We start from the raw sequence: 21,801 nt of genomic DNA on the forward strand, positions 1-21,801 counted from the left end.
AATGAAGACGTTAAATATAAAGTATTCAAAACAGTTCATATACAACAGTTTGTATATGAACAGTAAGTTCATATACAAACCCAATTCCAAAAAAGTTGGGACACTGTACAAATTGTGAGTAAAAAAGGAATGGAATAATTTACAAATCTCATAAACTTATATTTTATTCACAATAGAATATAGATGATATATCAAATGTTGAAAGTGAGGCGGGAACCGGCGGACAATCAAACGAAGTTTTAATAACCAAATAAACACAAAACAGCGTGACAGCCCCTCACGGACGACTGCCGCGCACAAACAAAAACCAAACAGAAAATAAATCCCAGGCCTGGTCTTCTGTCATCGCTCCTCTTTTGTATCCTTCCAATCTCCTCCGTGGGACTTGAGACCGCTCAAGTCAAGTCACTCCACCGTTCCCACGGCTCTCGGCCCCGCCCCACTTGTCTCAACGATATAGCCTACCAACATTAATTACGAACTGCAATATTCTTAGTGTGATTTTTGAATTCCAATTAAGTCCGCGTGCGTTGCGTGTTTTGAAGCGCGGGCGCGCACGAGTTGTAATAACAGTGAAGGTCTCAGAGCAATATTTCATTGACATCTCTGTTTAGAGAAAAAATTGCCAAAGTTCAGAAATCTTTTGAAGATATTGCTGAACATTTAACCATTGCAAAAATACATTTCTGCCTGAACTAAATGTCATCCAGTTTTATTTTTGTTTTTTTTTTAAACGAGACACATCTGTTTATTATAATTTTTTACCTATTTCACAATTATTTTAATCTCCAAACTGTTTAAGATTGCTCTGTTTTGCTTCTAAAAAAAGTGTTGGATTGTGCTCCATTCTCGCTGACACACACAGAAGGATCATGAATGCATTTACTGCAACAAAACAGAGCAGCGCAGATTACAGTTCACTGGAGTGAGCCTGTTTCACGTTTTTATGGACACTACATATTTTAACGTCAGTAAACAAAAATTTAAACTTAAATATCAGTAGTGAAATTTTTCAGTTGTACTCTAAAATAAAATGGTTATTTTTCTTAAATACTTAATTTCTGTCATCAAACTTTTAAGTAAGATTAGGCTTAAAGTAATGTCAACCGTTTTTTTTTTTCTCAAATATTTTGGTGGGTCGTGAAATAGATTACACTTGTCTAGGTGGGTCGTGGAATGGAAAAGTTTTGGAACCCCTGAATTACAACATCATGGCTGTGTAGAAGAAGGATCCGGGTACTGAAATGGCCAGCCTGCAGTTCAGATCTTTCACCCATAGAAAACATTTGGCGCATCATAAAGCGGAAGATGCGACAAAGAAGACCTAAGACAGTTGAGCAACTAGAAGCCTGTATTAGACAAGAATGGAACAACATTCCTATTCCTAAACTTGAGCAACTTGTCTCCTCAGTCCCCAGACATTTACAGACTGTTACAAAAAGAAGAGGGGATGCCAGACATTGGTAAACATGGACTTGTCCCAACTTTTTTGAGATGTGTTGATGCCATGAAATAAAAAATCATCTTATTTTTCCCTTAAAATTATACATTTCCTCAGTTTAAACATTTGATATGTCATCTATGTTGTATTCTGAATAGAATATTGAAATTTGAAACTTCCACATCATTGCATTGTTTTTATTCACAATTTGTACAGTCCCAACTTTTTTGGAATCAGGTTTGTAGAAAAGTTCAATTGAACTGATGCATCAGTCATACAGCGCTCCGGACCATGCGCCCCATGACGAGCCCGACGCACCGCCACAGAAAAAAAAAATGAGATGCATTCTAACATAACTGTGCCATTAAACTCAGTTAGTGAGGGCTCGTTTAAAATAGTGCACATATATAGGCCGTTCAGATTACTTGTTAAAATGCAATGAAATACCTTATATCTGCAGACAATGTATGTGCGTGTGAAATGCGGTGCTGAAGTGAAATAGCTGGGCAGTTTGATAGCCGAATTATAATAGGCTCTCTAATAAAAATAAAAATAATAATAATAATTATTATTATTATTATTTAATACATTAATAGGAGAATGAGCCTAATATCGTCTTGACTATTGACAGAGACATTTACTTATGTCAATATCTCTGAATATCGTTGATACACGATACTATCATCTATAGGCACAAGAACCTGTTCATTCAGAGGCATACACAAGTAATTATGAATACAAGCTCGCAAATCTTTACCATTCCACTAGGGGGCAATCTGATTAGACCCACTGCTAACCAGTCAACAGAGCAGAGTTGGCTAGATCAAGTTCTGATATTGAGCAGGGCTATTGCTCACACTTATTGACAATGGAAGATGATTTACGGTCATACTTGTCAACATTTGGGTACCAAAATATGAAAAATGGGGGGGGGGGCAGAGACAAATTTAACCATTTTTATATTATATTAATTATATTATATTATTTTTATTTTAATTTAAACAATTATTATCGAACAATCATATTCATTTAGTAACACATATCTATTTGTAAGCTATATCTTTAGAGTTTTATAATTCAGTATTTTCTTGTCGATCCACCAGTTCACATTTACAACTGCATTTTTTTTTTTTGCATAAAAATAAGGGTCATTTTTGGCTTTGGTCTAAAAAGAAAAAAAAACAGAAGGGCTTACTGAAAAATGCAAATTCAATCTCTGCCAGCAGGTGGATCTTTTTGGCAGGAATTTAGCAGTGTCCTTCATAACCACAATAAAAAAAGCAGTGCAGCACATGACTTTGAAACTTGCAGCGCTCATTTTTTTATAAATTAAATAGCCTTTTAAAGTGCAAGCTATATCTCATTATAAATGTAAATATACAGTCACTGGCCACTTTATTAGGTACACCTTGCTAGTACTGGGTTGGACTTCAGAACTGGGTTGCCTTCAGAACTGCCTTAATTCTTTGTGGCATAGATTCAACAAGGTGCTGGAAACATTCCTCAGAGATTTTGGTCCATATTGACATGATAGCACCACACAGTTGCTGCAGATTTGTCGGCTGCACATCCATGATGCAAATCTCCTGTTCCAACACATCCCAAAGCTGCTCTATTTTATTGAGATCTGGTGACTAGGGCTGGGCGATATATCTAACGATATGATCATGCGCATCTAATCAGTAAAGCTGCTTCCATGATTATCGCTAAATCACCATCACCTGCTTATAAATGGAGTTGCATTTAATAGCCAGACCCGTAGATCGCTGACAAGCTACGCAATATCGCATTCATTATCCCAGATGAATCGCCTTCGATAATGAATGCGATATTGCGTAGCTTGTCAGCGATCTACGGCTCTGTCTATTAAATGCTGCTCCATTTAAAAGCAGGTGATGGCGATTTAGCGGTAATCACGGAACCAGATTTACTGACTACAAGTGCATGATCATATTGTTAGATATATCGCCCAGCCCTACTGGTGACTGTGGAGGCCATTTGAGTGTGGAGGCCAAATGAACTCGTTGACATGTTAAAGAAACCAGTCTGAGATGATTTGAGCTTTGTGACATGTTGCTTTATCCTGCTGGAAGTAGCTATCAGGAGATGGGTACACTGTAGTCATAAAAGGATGGACAACGTCAACAACAATATTTAGGTAGGCTGTGACATTTAACAATGCTCAACTGGTACTAAGGGGCCCAAAGTGTGCCAAGAAAATATGCCCACACCATTACATCACCACCCCCAGCCTGAACCATTGAGACAAGGCAGGATGGATCCATGCTTTCATGTTCCTTACGCCAAATTCTGACACTACCATCTAAATGTTGCAGCAGAAATCGAGACTCATCAGACCAGGCAACGTTTTTCCAATCTTTTATTGTCCAATTTTGGTGAGCTTGTGCGAATTGTAGCCTACGTATCCTGTTCTTAGGTGACAGGAGCAGCACCCGTTGTGGTCTTCTGCTGCTGTAGCCCATCTTCAGGGTTTGATGTGTTCCATACCTTGGTTGTAACGAGTGGTTATTTGAGTTACTGTTGTCTTTCTATCATCTCTAACCAGTCTGCCCATTCTCCTCTGACATCAAGGCATTTTTTCCACACAACTTCCACTCACTGGATATTTTCTCTTTTTCGGACCATTCTCCGTAAACCCTAGAGATGATTGTTCATGAAGATCAGCAGTTTTTGAAATACTCAGACCAGCCCATCTGGCACCAACAACCATTCCACGTTCAAAATCTCTTAAATCCCTTTTCTTCCCCATTCTCGGTTTGAACTTCACCACATCTAGATGCCTAAATGCATTGAGTTGCTGCCATGTGATTGGCTGATTAGCAATTTGTGCTACCAAGAAATTGAACAGGTGTACCTAATAAAGTGGCCGGTTTTTTCACTGGAGCACCACCTGAGTATGTTCCTCCCATTTCTACCAGCGATCCTTGTTTCCTTCCCACGGTTTTCGCTGCACAGATACCAGCATCACTGGGCTGTAGGTTGCCAAGTTGTGGGGACAAATGGGTTGAAATTTGTATGGGTCGTTCGTGTGAGAAAGATGCATTTCATACAAGATCTGGCAACTGTTCAACCTCGGAATTTGTTGTATTGATTATTCATGTAATGAAGTTTGGCCCATTCAAATTACAGGAGTTTTACCGAAAACTAATGTAGCAAACATATAAAATACGCCCAGTTGGATTTTTTTATATAGAAAGTTTAAAAATGCTGGAGAAATATGGGAAAATATTTAAATGAGGATGATATCGGGATAAAATGGCAAAACATGAAAGAATCCCAGGAAAAACAGGAAGGTTGACAGGTGTGTTTACAGTTAGATGTGTCGGTAATCCAATCACTGGACTGGCATGTTGTGCTCTCAGAAAAAGGGTCAGCCATCACACTGAATCAGGAAAGCTGGTTATATATTTATGTTTCAGTATAATTATGCACGCTATACCAGGGGTGGGCTTTTTAGATGGGCTTTAGCCCCCCTACCGGTCGTTTCAGCCCTCCAAATGTAGCTGAATGATCGTGCAAGTGCCGCTTCCCTAAGATAGTTCATTATTTTTCCACATTTTAAGTCTTATCAGATCAAACATTAAAGTGATTTTAAGCCATTCGAGCACAAGACGGCACGAAAGGGATCTCATTGCAGTACTCGCATGCTGTGATAGATTGTTTCTGTGTTTCTAGTGGACACTATGTGAACTGATGCCAGCAGTGAAGCATGTGTGAAACAATCCCAATCCAATTGACACACATAGTCCTTGATGTCCCAGAAGTATAAATGGGCACCTGGTAAACACGTCACAAACTTTTGTAGTCTTCTGTAGCTGTTTGCTTGACAGTGTATGTAAACGTGTTATGAAGAAACCATGGCAAGTGAGTGTTTTAGAAAGTGTGTGCCTCCATGCCCTAGGTTTCTGTCACCTGAGGACACGCTCGGTCTACGCATTATGTGTCCTCCTCTCCCCCAGGAGTCTCCACTTTCTCCCCGATCTCCAAATGGAGTAAGTGAGATCATGGGACAGTCCATATTCGGCTCGACTGCTTTTTCAGCATACAGATTACACTAATGTTGAGGGTGTGGCTAATAATGGATATGCAAAGATGCCCCCTGTAGAGTAGACTCTCACAAGCTTTCTCTCCCAGGGTGAGTCATCTTCTTTAAGGACCCCTTCGCTGCCATCCAGACCACCTTGTGAGGCAGCAGGCCAAGCTGGCGGAGCCTTGCACACAATGGCTGTGTTACTGCACCGCATCACAGACTTGGCTCTTTACACCTCTAAGCAGACTGCTGCTGCCATTGGGTGTGTGATGGCAGCAACGGTGACTACAGAGAGGCATTTGTGGTTAAATATCACAAATATCTGCCTTTCTTCTTGATGCTCCACTGTCGCTGCCTGGGCTTTTCGGCACCTCCTCTAAGGTGATGGTCGAGAAGTTCAGGGCGACGAAGGTGCAGACCACTGCTTTCAGGAAGCTCATTCCCCTGCCATCCCAAGTCTTCCTCTAAAAGTTCTGAGGATGCTGGTCCGTCTCAATATTTGGATCATAGATTGGCAGGATCAGAAGACTAATGTGCAATCGTGCCCCTCCTCCCTCTAGGAATTGGGTGCAGATGTGAGCGCTGAGAGGAAGAGAGCAGATCTCAGGAAGGTGTTGGATGAGAAGTGTTCCAGTTCTAAACCACGGTCTGATTCTAACACTTCTTGAGTCTTCACCCCCAAGTTGGTGATTGTGTTGGGCAGACGCCCTCTTATAGGTCTTATTAGGCCAATAGGATTGGAGTTGTTTCACACGTGCTTCAGATACTGTTCCTGTTGGCAGCAGTGTAGAGGCGTTCTGTTTGAGAGCAGAGAAGCAGGTCCCAGTGACAGCACAAGCTGTGTCACCATAAAAAAATCTATCATGAGGAAAGAATACTTGAAATATTTAGCAATTTATTTTATAGAAATATCTTAGCATTCATAAAACCTGTCCATTGCAGGCAGAGCTCACAAAATGAACAAATTCTCCTGAAGAGCAAAAAAATTAAATTGAATTTAAAAAAGGGGGGGGGGGGGCAAAAAGGAAAGTAGGAAAAGACAAACAGAAAGAATGGATATATAAATACAACTTAAGAAGAAGAAAAGGCTGATGCTGATGCTCTGGAGAAAACTTAGATGACCGAAAGAAAAAAAAATGGCAGAGTGATCAGGAGAACAAGGAGGTATTAGGAAAAGAAAATGTGAATGTTCATTCTGGCACGAGTGTTGTGCTTGATACACACATTAGAGTTAATTTATAGAGAAGCTGACTGAGGTCTGGTCATTATCATTTATCCTCAATTAAGCAGCAAGCTCTCTAGAGCAAGATAAAGACAGCTGTATAAATGATTTACACATAAAGGAGAAATAGAGCCACAGAGCAGAGCCGTCTCCTCTAGATTTAAAGCAGAGAGGTATCAGATTTAATGGACAGTATTAACATGATGCAAAACAGCACATCCACAGTGCATTTACGAGCACCTTCACTTGCACGTGTACACACACACACTCAAACCATTTGTGTGAAAAAGGATGGAATGGGTGTACTTCTGTAGATAATACTGTAAGATTGCAACTTTTTAAATCTTCAAAAAAACATACAAAAATAAAACAATATTCATTTATATAGAGGTAAAGCCTTTTAAAATGAAGAATAGCAATATGTTTGACTCCACAGCATCACACAGGACTGAGTTGTGATGCACCAGCAGCTTGGTCTGACAAGTTTATTCTATTACTCACTTTGTCCATTAGAGGGAGCAAGACATCATAACGGCCATGTGAGATAAGATGTGGACATTACTCTGGTTACAAATAACAACTTTCTGTTCTGACAAGAATTTCAACCTCTGCCACTACGCGGATGGAAAAGTGTAGCAGTTTTAAACCATCTAAAGTTTTTTATTTGTGCACAATTTTTTTTGTTTTGTAGTCTGCGAGAAATAGTGTTCACTGTTTCTCGCAGACTACAAAACAAAAAAAATTGTGCACAAATAAAAAACTTTAGATGGTTTAAAACTGCTACACTTTTCCATCCGCATAGTGGCAGAGGAGTAAGTGAGGCATGAGCTACTGCAGTGAGAGAGATCCAGATTTAGACATTTCCTGAGCAGACAGAGACACTCTGCAACCTTTCAGTCAAATTGAGTCAGTAATAAAAAATGTAGCTAATCACATTTGCGAAAATTGCAAACACTTTTTCAGCATATAAGAGCATTACGGCACTAGCAATTCACATACATACCTGTAAAAGCGATTAACGAGAAGCAAAACGGGGTAATTGGGAGTGTATGAGAAAATGTTTCTATGTAACTTTATTTGGCTGCCATGTTTCTCTAATTCAAGCTAATGAGGCAGTTGTGCTGAATCTGTTGAGCCACCTCCTCTACACACGGACGCAGTTACAAAGTGCGTCTGTGAATGTGTGAACGTGCAATTATACTCAAAGCTTGTTCTTTGACACATCCAGGCAACGACTGAATGGATTTGGTGTGTGTAATATGTTTTGCGGTCTGAAGACATGCCCGATTTCTTAATATAACACTAATACTGCCGTGAACATCATGAAAGGATATAGTCACTAGCACAAACTGCAATCCGCACATATGTACAGAAAAGCAAACATTAAGACATGTAAATGTAAAGTTCAGGTAATGTACACTGCAAAAATATCCCTAGATAAACAGTCTTTAAAGCACAAGTCCGATCATTCATGCATCACCTTATAGAAACGTAATCTCCCAGAAATACAAACGCATGTCTATACCCTGGAAAAGAGCAGAAGAAAAGACAGAGGGGAGGAGAAAAACTGAACCTTCACTCCAAAAATAAAACAGATATTTAGTTTGGCACAGACTGTGGTTCAGCTTCTGATGGTAATGACATTATAAGAGCGCTACTGAACAAACCCTCATAAATAAAAACTGTGGTTTCCAGACAGATAGAATGCTGGGAAGGGCACGTTACAAACACATCCTGTCTAGAGTTGAACACAGCACTGTAACAAACGCATCCCCAAACACCTCACACAAATCACAAAAAAATACAAACTTTCAAATCCGCTCACCAAATGATCAGTTGGTGAGAATCAAACAGGATTTTTTTTTTTCTCTGGCGTTTGGTAGAGAATGATCACCTCCCTTTGGGAAAATCACATTCGTTATCTTGTGTTTTAATAGGCTAAAAATATCTACCCGTGGCTGAACTTTGCTTGGATGTTTTTCTTTACATGATTTATTGCTCACTAAACTAAAGAAGATGCTTTTAAAAAATGTGTACGCGCTGTGTTTAATATCAGTACCCTTTTTATCTAGAGTAAGGCCTATGCCTTCTATGATACTATTTACTATATTATAAGGAGGTGATATGCCTTTCATTCACCTTATTTTATTCTCACATGATAATGCGAGGGACCGGTTTTGCAAATTTAGTTCTTTGTAAACACCTTTTTAATCTGTTGACTAGGGATAGTTGCAAAATACCAGTATTGATGATAACCATGACTGAGTAAGCTGTGTAGCTAGTACTTCTGCACAAAATCATGTAAGAGAAGATAAAGGATGAAAGTGAGACACTGTGCCTGCACTCAACAAAAGAAAAAAGTTAGCTTGCCAGAGTGGACGTGTTTTGGGAAAAAGACTGGATTATTAGACACCCCAGTCTGGGCATGTCCCAGAAAATTTTTCAGCCAAAAGTCTACCTAATTTCCCCACCATCCAATCACAGTTGACAGGTGCAGGATTTCCAAACATTCAAAATATGTTGGATTTCCAAAATATTTTCTTCAGTTGCTATTTCAGTTGCTATTAATTTTAACTGACAGCATCATTTTGTTTATGGATGTTGAGGAAATTGACTATATATTTTTATATATATTGTAATAATATCATTCTAGTAAATTATTTTGGCCACAATAATTGTGTACTGAAAACCTGGTATTATGACAGCCCTAGAATTGGCGCATGTTGGTGTGTGCATATAAAAGCCAATGTGTTTTTTACCTTTAAGTATTTGACTAGTTTTTGGATCTGCCAGTATTCAGAGGGCAGGTCGGTGGGGATCTCGGCACGTCTTTCAGGCTGTTCCTCATCTTCATCATCCTCTGATGAACTCTCACTGAAGTCGTCAGCTCCTCCTGGGCTTTTACTGCGCATACACACACACATATATATGCACCTATTAGACATATTAATATTCAAGCTGGCCCACAATTTTAGGTCTCTCAGACACACACTGGGAGAAGTACTCTCCCACAGAATTTTCTCAGGGTAGAAATGAGAACTATCCATACATAACAGGACATTATAGAAAAAGACCTTTCTACAATAAATAGAGCTTAATACATCAAATTAGAGGAGATTTGGAGCAGGTGCAAGTTAAACCACACGGCACATTCTCTAAAAGCTCTGGTAAAATCTCTCTGAAACCAATGTGGAATGAATTATTGCTCTCTGAAAGGCCTTCATGCTCAAACCCTTGGACACAACGGCCATCAAACTCAGGGGTGTATTTGAAGCGTCATCTTAAACCATGGCATCGAATTAAACTGCAGGGGATGGAGAGAACAGAGAAAGAGCAACAGAGAGAGAGAGAGGAAGGCTGGAGTGGTCATCAGTGGGCTTCTGAACTCTTTCATCGCAAGCTTAAACACGCACGCACAAATGCAGATGGCTGTTAAAGCAGATCAGGCTACTAAAATGAATGTATCATCAAACGAGTCATGAAACCCGGTACACACGGAGAAGAGGCCAGAGGGACTCAGATATTTTTTCCAGGGGAAAATTCACACAATGATAAACAGCAAAATCAGTGCTAGTCACTTACTGCTGCAATGCGAATGACTGTAAGTGTGCTGGCTTAATGAATTATCCATTACATTACTGATGTTGTTGTGTATAAACTACATTGGCTTTCGTGTGCATCACTGATTTAAAATGCTTAGCAGTAAGACTTGGGCTACACCCGGAGCTCCTTACAGGCAGGACTGTGTACCCTGCCAGTCAATTTTATGGGGACAGCAGGGGTTTTCCTCACCAAACAGACAGAGAGGAGTCAGGAGATGGCACAGAGTTATCAGCAGCGAAGGCATAGGCCAGTTATTACAGACCGCTACTCCTAGCAGCACCAGAGGACTGTTCCATGAGCAGACCAACCTGAACGGCTGAGTCATACGTGTCTTATTAAAGGCTATAAAATGAATACTTATCCACAGCTGAAATAATTTGCCCTGAAAGTGAATCATTATTTCCAATTCAGTGATTGTTTTTTTATGTTTGGCCGGGAGAATAAAGGGTTATTCAATTATGCGTGATCCTGGGAGAGGGTTTTTCAGATCCTGTTTCAATTGTTAGGTTTTTACCTCAGAGAAAATACCATATGCACATTGAAAAAGCCATTTCTGTGGATTAAGATTATGGTGGCATACGTTTTTTCAGAGGACTGGCAGCCTGGTAGAGACGATTCAGAAAAAGTAGCTTTTTTTTGGTTCTCGGCTTTGGGTGACTTCTTACTTTCTCTGCTCCTTCTGGTCTTCTCCTCTACCTCACTGGAAAAAAATATTTAACACATTTACACATTTTTAAAAAGTCACCATGAAATCAAAATCAACAATTAACTTATTTTAATGAAATACTGCTTGTTGTTAATTAGGGTGACCATATATGTCCTTTTTCTGAAAGAGTTTTGGCTTTGTTTGCGCTGCACAGAATGATCAGTGTACACTTTCGCATCACTCTCACAGTACTTTGATGTCATATAATGATCAGTCTGTGCAGCGCCGCTTCAAGTCAAACACACCTATTATGTACCCGTATTTGTATCGCTTTATTCTCTATAGATCCCACCTTCTCACATACCACGACTGGCTGATTCTGTACAATGCCTGCATGTTATTCGTCAAACAAATTTTTGATCACTACATTCAGCAAGTATCAAAAAGCCAAAACCTGGATATTTTAGGCAATACAGAAATTCTGGCCAATAAGTGCCCAGGAAAAATAGCACGTATGGTCACCTCATGTATTATTACTGATTTATCAGTGCACATCTTTAATTTTTTTTTACAAAACAACAAAAAAAAAAACAGTCATAATTGTTGAACCTGTCATTTACATAAAATGATTGCAGCAATTAGCAAATAAAAACAAACCAATCAATTACAAAACAATACAGCCTACTTGTTTTTTCTTGTTCGAGAAGTTATTTCACTTGTATACGAAAAAAAGACAAATCTCAATTTCAAGTCGACTTTAGTTTCAAATCTTCTTTTTTCCCCCTTAATGACTTTTTGTTGTTTGAAATTGTTTTTGGGGTACAAAAAAGGACCGGTAATTTTTTCCAATTTTAAATTCACCAGTTATGATATTACATAATGTCTTGTATGCTTTGTGTGTCTAGTCTGATATTTTATTTGTACCACCTAAGGATCACCTATGACTTCTATTTGTGGATGTTCTATATACAATGTTTTAAAAAGCCACTTCAATTTTCAGTTTAACTGGTGCCTTTGTTGAATTTCCCTGAATTTCCCTTCAATTTTTTGTTCAATTGTTGTTTTTTTCTCCCTCCCATCAGGTTATATGTTAGTTTCAGCCTTCTGTAGCTCTCTAGAGTGTGTCTAGTTCTGTGACACCTTACAGAAAACCCTTACATCATTTGAATGCAAGTTTGTTTTTGGCACAACAGTGTAAGTTTTCACATCTGGTAAATTCTTATTTCTCCAAAACAAAGGATTCTTGTTTTGGAAATCCTAGATGACTGGTCAGAGAAGGTTTACCAGTAACAAGTGTTGAAATGGCCAAAGGGGTGATTTGTCTGCTAGATCAATCCAATGAGGAGAACACATGTCTGAGTGTTCAACTCTGCCTTTATCAGCTGACCATTTCTATGGATAGCTATGCCTTGACTTTAGCAACTGACACTCACTAGAGAACAGCCACTGCTATATAAGCCATATAACCAAGTGTGGCTGTCTATTGAACTGTGTATCTATACAGTATGTAGACAAACAGTATGTAGAGTGTAAACATCAGTGTCAGTGGCCTCTGATGTTCATGCTGTGATGCTTTTTTGAGAGTCCACTGGGATTTGGAATTATCACTCACTCATAAGACGATGTGAGGCCAAGTTTCTTCCATTTCAAAGATGGTTCTAATTTCTTATCCCTACTGCCCGGCTTGTTCCGCGCAAGCTTTTCAGGCACATTCTTATCCTCATGGTCGTAAGACTTCAGGGTTCGGCCTGTTTCCTCCACATCAACCGTTTCCACATGTAAGATCTTTTTAGCCGATGGCACATCTTGAATGGCAAAGTCCTGTCGAATGAAAGTGAATAAAAAAGAAACAAGATAGTCAGGAAAAGGACGTGTCTAAATTTGTACCAAAAACAAAGACTTGGGTAGTTAAGAGTTCTTCCTTTAAAGCATTTTTCATTTAACAAAGTTTTACACGAATGCACTCATAGCAACATATTTTTCATTTTGCATCTGACATATTGTCTCTTTACTGGGGAGGGAAATCACACACTCATATTCGAGCAAGCTCAGACTTTTCATTCTAAGAAAGAGACGTATAAAAATGAAGTCCCACTTATGAATTTGTATCCCTGAACATTTATATAATACAGCCTTTCTCCACAGTCCACTGCCAGAAAAACAAGCCTGTCTTTGAGCTATTAGAATAAATTAGAAAAAAAAAACACATTTCCAAAATTTCTTCTGTTAATTGCCTATACAGTATGAGAGGTTTAATGTTTCTGTGCATTCTTGAACTGCAAGCTGGCAGTTTGGCACACAGTCAGTGGAGTTTTTGTGGCAAAGTAATGCAACAATGATTTAAAATAATTCATTCTGTGAGAAGCTCAACAGTAGACATATGAATGGTTAAGAGGCAGGAAAGATTTTAGTCACAGGCACCTGCTATGCCCTGACATCAGTTCTTCATTGGTTCCATCTTTTTAGAGAGAGAGTGTGTGTAAAAGAAAGTGCAAGAAAAAAAGAGAATAGTACGAGAGAGGACGAGTTCAGAAAAGGGAAAAAGCTTTTAATATGGCACAAGGAACCATGGTGTGGATCCAGCTGAGCTAAGCAAACATAGTGCCTTCATTGAGCATTTCTGGCCTAAAGAAGGCTAAAGTTAAGAACCGCCAAAGTTATATCCATTTCCACTCCACCCACCTTCAATATTATAATTGAAGTAATAAACCTGCAAAAACCCTGTCCAAGAACAATTAGGGAGAATGAACTCTCCAGTACAGCATCCCAAACAGAAGCCTGAATATAAAGAAAAAGAAAACCTCAAAAGGTACTCAGTACTTAGTACAGTACTCAGTATAGTAAACCTCCAACTACTGCAACAGCCAACTATGAAGAAAGAAGACAAAAGAATGTTCCAAAACCTAGTGAACTTTTATTTTTAAAATGATTCGATTATACTCTCTTTCTATATGTGTGTGTGTCTAAAATGTAAGGTGTAATGAAAGATTATAAAACGTAAGGGGTCTGTAAGAAATTAAATGTTTTTGAACATATTATCTTATTTAATACAAATGTAAAATGTTTAAAATGTAATTTATTCCTGTGATGTAAAGTTTATTTATTTTTTAGCAGCCCTTACTCCAGTCAGCATTGTCACATGCTTCTTCAGAAATCTATCTAACATGCTGATTTGGTGCTCACGAAACATTTCTTATGATGAATGTTGAAAACAGTTGACACTGACGCATCTTTCCAGGACTCTTTGATGAAAAAAAGTTTATTTGATTATTTGATTTATTTGACGTTATAAATGTCTTTACTGTCACTTCATCAATGTAAAAAAGCCCAAACTTTTGAACGAAAGTTTATCATATCAACGTTCTTCACTATCTAATGATTTAAAGGTATTCCTAGATATTTTTCTCACTGAATTTGTTATATCGGATGTTTCTCATTGCAGTGCATTCTGTTATTGCTTTTCAAATGATACAAAGAATTCTGCACGAAAATGAGCAAAAACTAGGTTTCTTTAGGCAGCATTCATAAGTCACCTTTTGAATCAGCTTTCACGTTCTGAGTGGATCTATGATGCATTGAAAAGCTGCCTTCTTCGGAGGAAGCTTACAGGGTTTTGAAACAGAGCGACAGTCTTCCTGTCCCAGTCTGACAAAGCATTAGAGTATGATATTTTTTCCCTGATGAACGTCACCTTCTGCTCAGTCCTGGCTGTGCATGTTAGATTAAAAGTGTCTGATCTGATAAAAGTTCAAAAACGCATCGGTTCCTCACACAGCTGATATTTCAGAAGATATAGCCTGTTGTCTTTGGCTGAGAGATGGTCGGCTCTGAGCGTGTCTGGGCTCAGTAATCACGGTCCGGTGCTTGACTGATGGCTGAAGGACCAGAGCATGTCTGAGACTTATTACAACAAACTCAGGCTGCAATCCAGAGCCTATTCTCTGAGTCCCACAGTGCACCTAAAAGCATTATCTGCAGTCTCATCAACATACACCCTAACGTAACGGGTTCATTTCAGGTGGATAAACCTATATTTGTAGAAGGCGATGAAAGCCTTGAGCAAAAAGGAGAACTATGCAGAAATATGTTTGGAAGACCTTATAAAGGCATGTAAAGAAAGACATAGAAAAGCAAACTCATGAAATTTAGAAAACAAGGAACCAATGCAAAATATGGAGAACAAAGAGGGGTTTGATTTGTGTCTAAGCAGACTACTTTTATGGCTCTCTCTTTACAGCCTCTTGTCCATCACCCGTCATGGCTGAGCTCCCGCCCGCTGGCATAATAAAACATGAAAGTCTGGTGGGCATTTTTACATACACTAATGCTCACACGCTGAACCGCCTGGCTGGCATCATTGTTTCAAAGAATAATAAAGTCTTTCTCCTCACCGCCACCAATAATCAGACTTTATTCCCCTCGCAATACATATTGTTTCAAAGCAGCTTTGCAGAAAATTGTGTCTTAATACCACAGTGAGCAAGCCAAAGGTAACATGGCAAGGAAAAAATGAGTCCAAAAAAATCACACCAGTAGTGCAATATATGTTCAGTAGGTTAACCGTGGGCACTTTGAATCAGGTCTTAAATTTGAAGTGGCATTTCCTGTCTAATATCAAAAAGAATGTTGGCAACAATATTCAGACACCTTTCAGCAATTGCAAGTATGGTTGTGACTGTTATGTACCAAATAAACAGCCTGATGTGATTTACACAAGTAGGAAATGTTCCTGTATCAACATCCTTTGCTGCTCCTGAAACAACATTCCGATTATTCAATCATTGCCTTATGATTTTAGAGTGTTTAGGGCCTTGATTGGTTGCTGAGGATGTTGTTCTAGGACCTATAAAGTATGTCGATCCAGAGCCATGTGCAAATGACATTATATCAAATAAACACCTAAGGCATATTGCTCTGCTTCAGCTTCTCCAGTATTTTTCTCACAGATTTTTAGAATGATAGAACTCTTAGACCGAACATTCATCAGAGGCAAGAGTTATGGAAGGTGAGCAGAGCTACTGAGCACAGACTCATGGGAACTGTTCCTCAACTGAGGAAGATGAAGCCTGCCCTGGACCTGACAGAGTTTAACTTGGACATCTCTGCTGAGAGTAAAGGTAAAATTCTGCAGCAGGCTTAGTTTGTGTCTGAAAACTGGCTCTGAATGCAGAATTAATAGATGAAAAGAACATTTGATATTTTTTGTCCTCAAGGGAATTGACGGGAGCACCAGACAAAAGTTTTTACACCAGCAGAGCAGTGCTAGACAATAACCATTACTATATGGTACAGCAGTAATCTTTCTGTCTGCCTTCACTTTCCATCTGCAAACTATATTGGCGAGAGATAACATCACCATCATTAAACAACGAGCATAAAGAGAAATCCGTCTCGATGATGGAGTTTCCTTTTATATTGCTCAAGGACAGAATTATGTTGGTTATAAAACTGCCAATGGTCGGCATAAAACATTAGTGTGGATCTAAGGACTTTGCTTTAAGAAAAGAAATGCACAAGTAAGAGGAAATCTTTTGTCTGCATCAACAAAAAGGCATTTACTGAGCTCTGCTACTGATGAAGCTGAAGACAGATCTGGACAACACTGAGTCAGTCAAAAGAAAATACACATGCATGCGCACGCACACACACACACACACACATAAAAGGAAAAGAAAATGGTAATTTCTTAAAGATGTTGTATATTTAAAAAGAAATAAAAATAAGTTTTGTTTTTAAAATCTCGTGTAGAAAGGACTAAATATTTGGTACTGTAAAACCCATTTTTCCCCAAACAAATACACTCTATCATTGTGGAAAAACAGGATATTCATTTCTCAAACAATAAACACCCTTTTTACCACATCTTGAGGCCATTATCAGAGACCCAATTTGTTAATTTATTTTTTACTCAATTCACAAGGCTCTGGCTAACTGCCCTGTTCTCACATTCTTTCACACTGTAGTGATGTGAAAATAGCAAAGTGACAGAGAAGAGAACTCCCACTCTCTCTTGCTCAGTCTTTCTCCTGGTTATTGTGACAAGCAGATGTAAAGAGAGAAGTGCAGACATTAGGTTGTACCCTCTTTCCCTTTGCACTCTTCTCCTCAGCTGTGATTAATCGTCGACTGCATACCTCACACCACAGGCTGAGGGGCGAGCAGGAGTACATTGCTGCCAGTTGAAGCACAGCTCTGCTGTTTGTGTGTCTATGTTTGAAGTCTTGGCCTCTTTCCTTGAGTCTGTTTGCAAATATTTGGAATTCAGAATGAATAACTGAATCAGTAGTCTACGGGTTTAATATGTTTTCCTTTTTTCAATGATTATTATTTACCATTTTGCCTTTATTAGACAAATTAGTACAAATGTAGGAAAGACAGGATAGACGAGATCAGGCTCAGACTTGAGGAGAGGTTCTCAACACATCACAGCACTGCTCACATGTCCGTGGTAAATTTTTTCAGACATTAAAAATAAATATTAAAACATTAAAGAGATGCATATACACTTGATAAAATTTTCTAATTTTTTGATGTCTCTTATGCTCACCAAGGCTGCATTTATTTGATTAAAAACACAGTAAAAACAGTAATATCTTGAAAATAAATATATACAACTTTACCTGCATACATAAAGTCTATTTAGCTAAAGCGATACATACTATATAGCAAATATGATTGTATATATTGTTTTGCGAAATGTAAACTACATTAGTGCCCAGCTCTGATCTATTAAATGTTATCAAGACATAAAATATTTTCAGATATTATAAACATTAATATCATGATTTTCTGTAAAGATGCTTTGTTGTTTCAAAGCATCTTTACAGAAAATCATGATATTAATGTAATGTAATATTGTGAAAAGCGCTATACAAATAAAATTGACTTGAAATTTTGATTTATTCCTGCTCTATCTTACTCTTCTCTTTGGTGTCACATGATCTTCCAAAAATCATTTTAATATGCTGATTTGAAGGTCAAAAATCATTTATTATTATCAATGTAGAAAACAGCTGTGCTGTTGAAATGTGCTGTAATGATTCTTTGATGAATAGAGAGTTTAACATTTATTTGAAACTGAAATCGTTTGTTACTGACGTCAAACCTCTGAAAGGTAGTGTACCTTATGACAATAACTATATCAAAACAAAGCTATTTGGGCACTTGCAGTCCACATCCACATCATGAAAAAGAAAATGATCTCATCAAGGATGGCCAATTCGCACATAACAGTTTAACACAATATTCTACTCGGGCCAAGGTACGATCAATAACATCAACTCCATTTCACTAACAGCAGACTTCTACTAGGCTGCACAAGTCTATCAAGAATACAGCATGTTCGCATGATGATGTCATCTGTCTCTGATGTCTGAAATGTCAGGCTCTCCAGACAACCGCTATTGAGCTCCAAGCTTTTTCAAAATTCAAAAAATTCACCAGCCTTCAAATACTTTGAGGCAGACGAAGAAACCCATCTAGTATCTGAGATGTGCAATTAATGAGCACTTATGTCTTTTTTTTAACATCAGGAGATGGATTATACAAGTTTGTCACAATTGTGTTGTCAAATTTTGTTTGACTAGTGCATAACTATGAATTATGTCATTTACATGTTAGGATTGCCCAGAGCATGGTTAGGATATGCAAAGCCCTGTGGTGTGCAGCAGACACTAAAATGAAATCACTGTCATGTGTTTAGAAATTGCCATCTGGAGCATTTTAAGACCAAATGCAGTGGAAGAGTAGAGGATAACTAAAACGATCAGAGAAATGGAAACCCAACAATGCCAAGCGCTGGTATTAAATCGACATATAAGGACACAAGGCATGACTAATATGTTCAAAGAGACCAAACTGTTGTATTTTTGTGGTGTTAAGCAATACCTGTTCATCAGCAGCTGCAGCAAAATGGGGAGACGTGTTTTTCAGCAGTGTGACAATGTCTTTGCAGACTTCACTTTCTGTCATATAGGAGTTTTCACCTCCTTCTCCGTTGATTCTCTGAAAAATCAAATCATAATGCAAGTTTAAACAGAGCTAGAAAACATTCCCAATGGTGTATCAGTATTTTTGGCTGGGATTTAAGCCGGGTTACAATAGATATCTCAAACATAAAGTCATATTTGAAAAAGACAAGTAAAAGTGCAAGAGAAAAGGTAAACACACACACCTAAAAAATCCATCAGCTTTACACATATGCACAGGCATAACTGTATTTTGAACTCTTAATCTCTGAGGTTTAGAGGTGAATTGTTCTGATTAAATGTCTAATCTATACAATAAGCATTACTGTCATTTGCAGTAGATTCAAACTGACCTCTAATGCACAATGAACAGATGAGTGTCAGAAAGCATTGAACAGAACACAGACAAGGACAAGAGACTCCAAAAACAACCAATATTTAAGGAGAGAGGTGGAGAGGGAGAGAAATCAGACTGAAGAAAGAAATACAAAGATAAAAACAGGCAGATATCAGCTTGATTAAGTGGCATTCTAAATGAAAAATATTGTGGTGTGTGAAATGTTGCTTTTGATTAATTGCACACACATTTAGTTCTATGGGGCGGCTCAAAACACAGAAGCAGATCTGGAACAGAATCATATGACTGTCATGTCTAAACTCTTCAGTTTCACTTACCTCATGTTTTGGAAAAGTGTCTGTAGTGTATACCGTACCTTTCAAACACATTAAGTGCACATTGTGTACATTCAAACTGTCTACTATTTGCTCTCTTGACTGCCTGACACATTTCGGATTCAGCAGACTCATATTGCATCCTTTGGCATTCCGACGGGATGCATTAATTTCCATCTTCTAGGTGCTCAGGTCAGGCTTGTTGGGATATGCCCTGTTTAGATTATCAACCTCCTCTTTAACTGGTTTCATGATAAAAATATAATTTATTAACTGTCAACACTGAGAATGTCCATACTTCTGAAACTGATTTTTCAAGGCAGATGATACGTTATGTAATGTAGTTCCATCATTTTTGACACCAATGTAGCATAACTGTGTTTTCCTTTGAGATATGAGAGAACTTGGCTCCAAGAGCAATCTAAAACTGACAAACTAAATTACTTTTATTAAAGGATTCCACTTCCAGAACAAAATTTTCCTGATAGTTTACTCATCCAAGATGTTCATGTCTTTCTTTTTCTCCAATCAAAAAGAAATAAAGGTTTTTGATGAAAACATTCCAGGATTTTTCTCCATATAGTGTACATCAGTGGTGACCAATGGGTTGAAGGTCCAAATTTGCAGTTTCTATGCAGCTTCAAAGAGCTCTACATGATCTCAGCTGAGGAAAAAGGGTCTTGTCTAACGAAACGATAGGTCATATTCTAAAATAAATAGATAAAAATGTATATAATTTTTAACCACATATGCTCGTCTTGCACTAGCCCGACCCATTGTTTACAAAGCGAACATGCAAAGAAAGTCAAATGCCATTTACAAAAAAAAAAAGGAAAACAACAATTTTGAACAATTTTGAAGTTGGAGGAGAAAATGAGTAGGGGTGCAACAGATCGTAGATGATCCGTGATCCGAACGGATCAGACACCATGGTTCGGGACACATGCGATTCGTGGATTAAATTAAATTTAACCATTATAGAGTCAAAGTTTATCGTTTGCATGTGTTTTGTCTTGCCAATTTACCCATTAATTTTTTTTTTACCATTCAAGCAAAAAAGAACATGCGTGCTGTTTTCTACCACTGCAACAAACCATCCGAAGCAAGCATTCATTCAGACCAACGTGAAAAGACCAACAAGTGGGTGGGCAATATGCTAATGTTTCGCTTTTTTTTTTATGATATGGTTTATTCATTGGCTGGGATCGTGTAGAGCCCTTTGAAGCTGCACTGAAACTGCAATTTGGACCTTCAACCCCTTGATTGCCACTGAAGTCCACTATATGGAGAAACATCCTGGAATGTTTTCCTCAAAAACCTTCATTTCTTTTCGACCAAAGACAGACAGACATGAAAATCTTGGATGACATGAGGGTGAGTAAATAATCAGGAAAAGTTTGTTCTGGAAGTGGACTTCCTTTGACATCTTTCCAGTTTTCTCACCTCATTAAGGAAAACTCCACTAGTGTTGCAAGTGATGAACAAGGTGGGCTCTGTGTCACAGGTCTCAATTATTAGGGAGCAGATCTCTCCATCCATCTGTCTCCACGGTGGAGAACGACAACCATTGGAGAACACGTAATCTGTGGAGGCAAGATTTATGCTTTAGAGATCTTATATATTTTGTTACATGAATAATGTGTCAAATGTTAAATTAACTCAATTAAATCACTGTTGTCACCCATCAACAGTAAATATTTGCTATAAAACTTCAGTTTTGGAAGGTTCATACAGTGCTGGCTCCCACAGGGGCAGATGGGGACTCTCTCCCAGCAGCCCTGCCAGTGAAGATGACTGATTGTTCTTCAGGACTGAGATGCTACAGACCTAACCCTAAGATAAATCACTCTCAGCAAACACCCCTGCTGATACTCCACATGCTCCAAACTGCCCTGCTCATCCTCATGGTGTATCCCCCCCTCCACCCTTTATTTGCAGCTTCCAAATTTTACTCAACATATGGGGACACATTTTTTAAAAGAAGCCACATCCATCATTCCAAATTTGCAAAAAGAGTTGATTGTTATGGCACAGCAAATCAGCCAGTTCTCCTCAGGGAGAAAGGAAGAAGTGATGAACCGCTTTGTAAACTGAAAACTGACATATGTAATGGTTTCCATGTTGTGGAGACTTGAATACAGACATGTTATATTTAAAGGATATAAAGAATTGCCACTAATAGTGAAGGCTTGAAGAGTG

The 21,801-nt window shown here is 38.4% G+C and overlaps 1 protein-coding gene across 1 annotated transcript in view; it reads right to left on the minus strand.

Annotated features, from left to right (window-relative positions):
- LOC132121482 (outer dynein arm-docking complex subunit 2-like) overlaps positions 1-21,801 on the minus strand; it is a 61,748-nt gene that overhangs the window by 33,738 nt on the left and 6,209 nt on the right. Inside the window, exons 6-10 of the mRNA XM_059530915.1 lie at positions 21,046-21,185; positions 18,851-18,967; positions 12,576-12,784; positions 10,898-11,017; positions 9,474-9,618 (exon numbers count right to left, since the gene is read on the minus strand). Coding sequence (XP_059386898.1) covers positions 9,474-9,618; positions 10,898-11,017; positions 12,576-12,784; positions 18,851-18,967; positions 21,046-21,185 — 731 coding nt within the window. The remainder of the gene's footprint in view (positions 1-9,473; positions 9,619-10,897; positions 11,018-12,575; positions 12,785-18,850; positions 18,968-21,045; positions 21,186-21,801) is intronic.

The sequence above is a fragment of the Carassius carassius genome, chromosome 39, assembly GCF_963082965.1.
Source record: "Carassius carassius chromosome 39, fCarCar2.1, whole genome shotgun sequence".
In the NCBI taxonomy this organism is placed as follows: domain Eukaryota; kingdom Metazoa; phylum Chordata; class Actinopteri; order Cypriniformes; family Cyprinidae; genus Carassius; species Carassius carassius.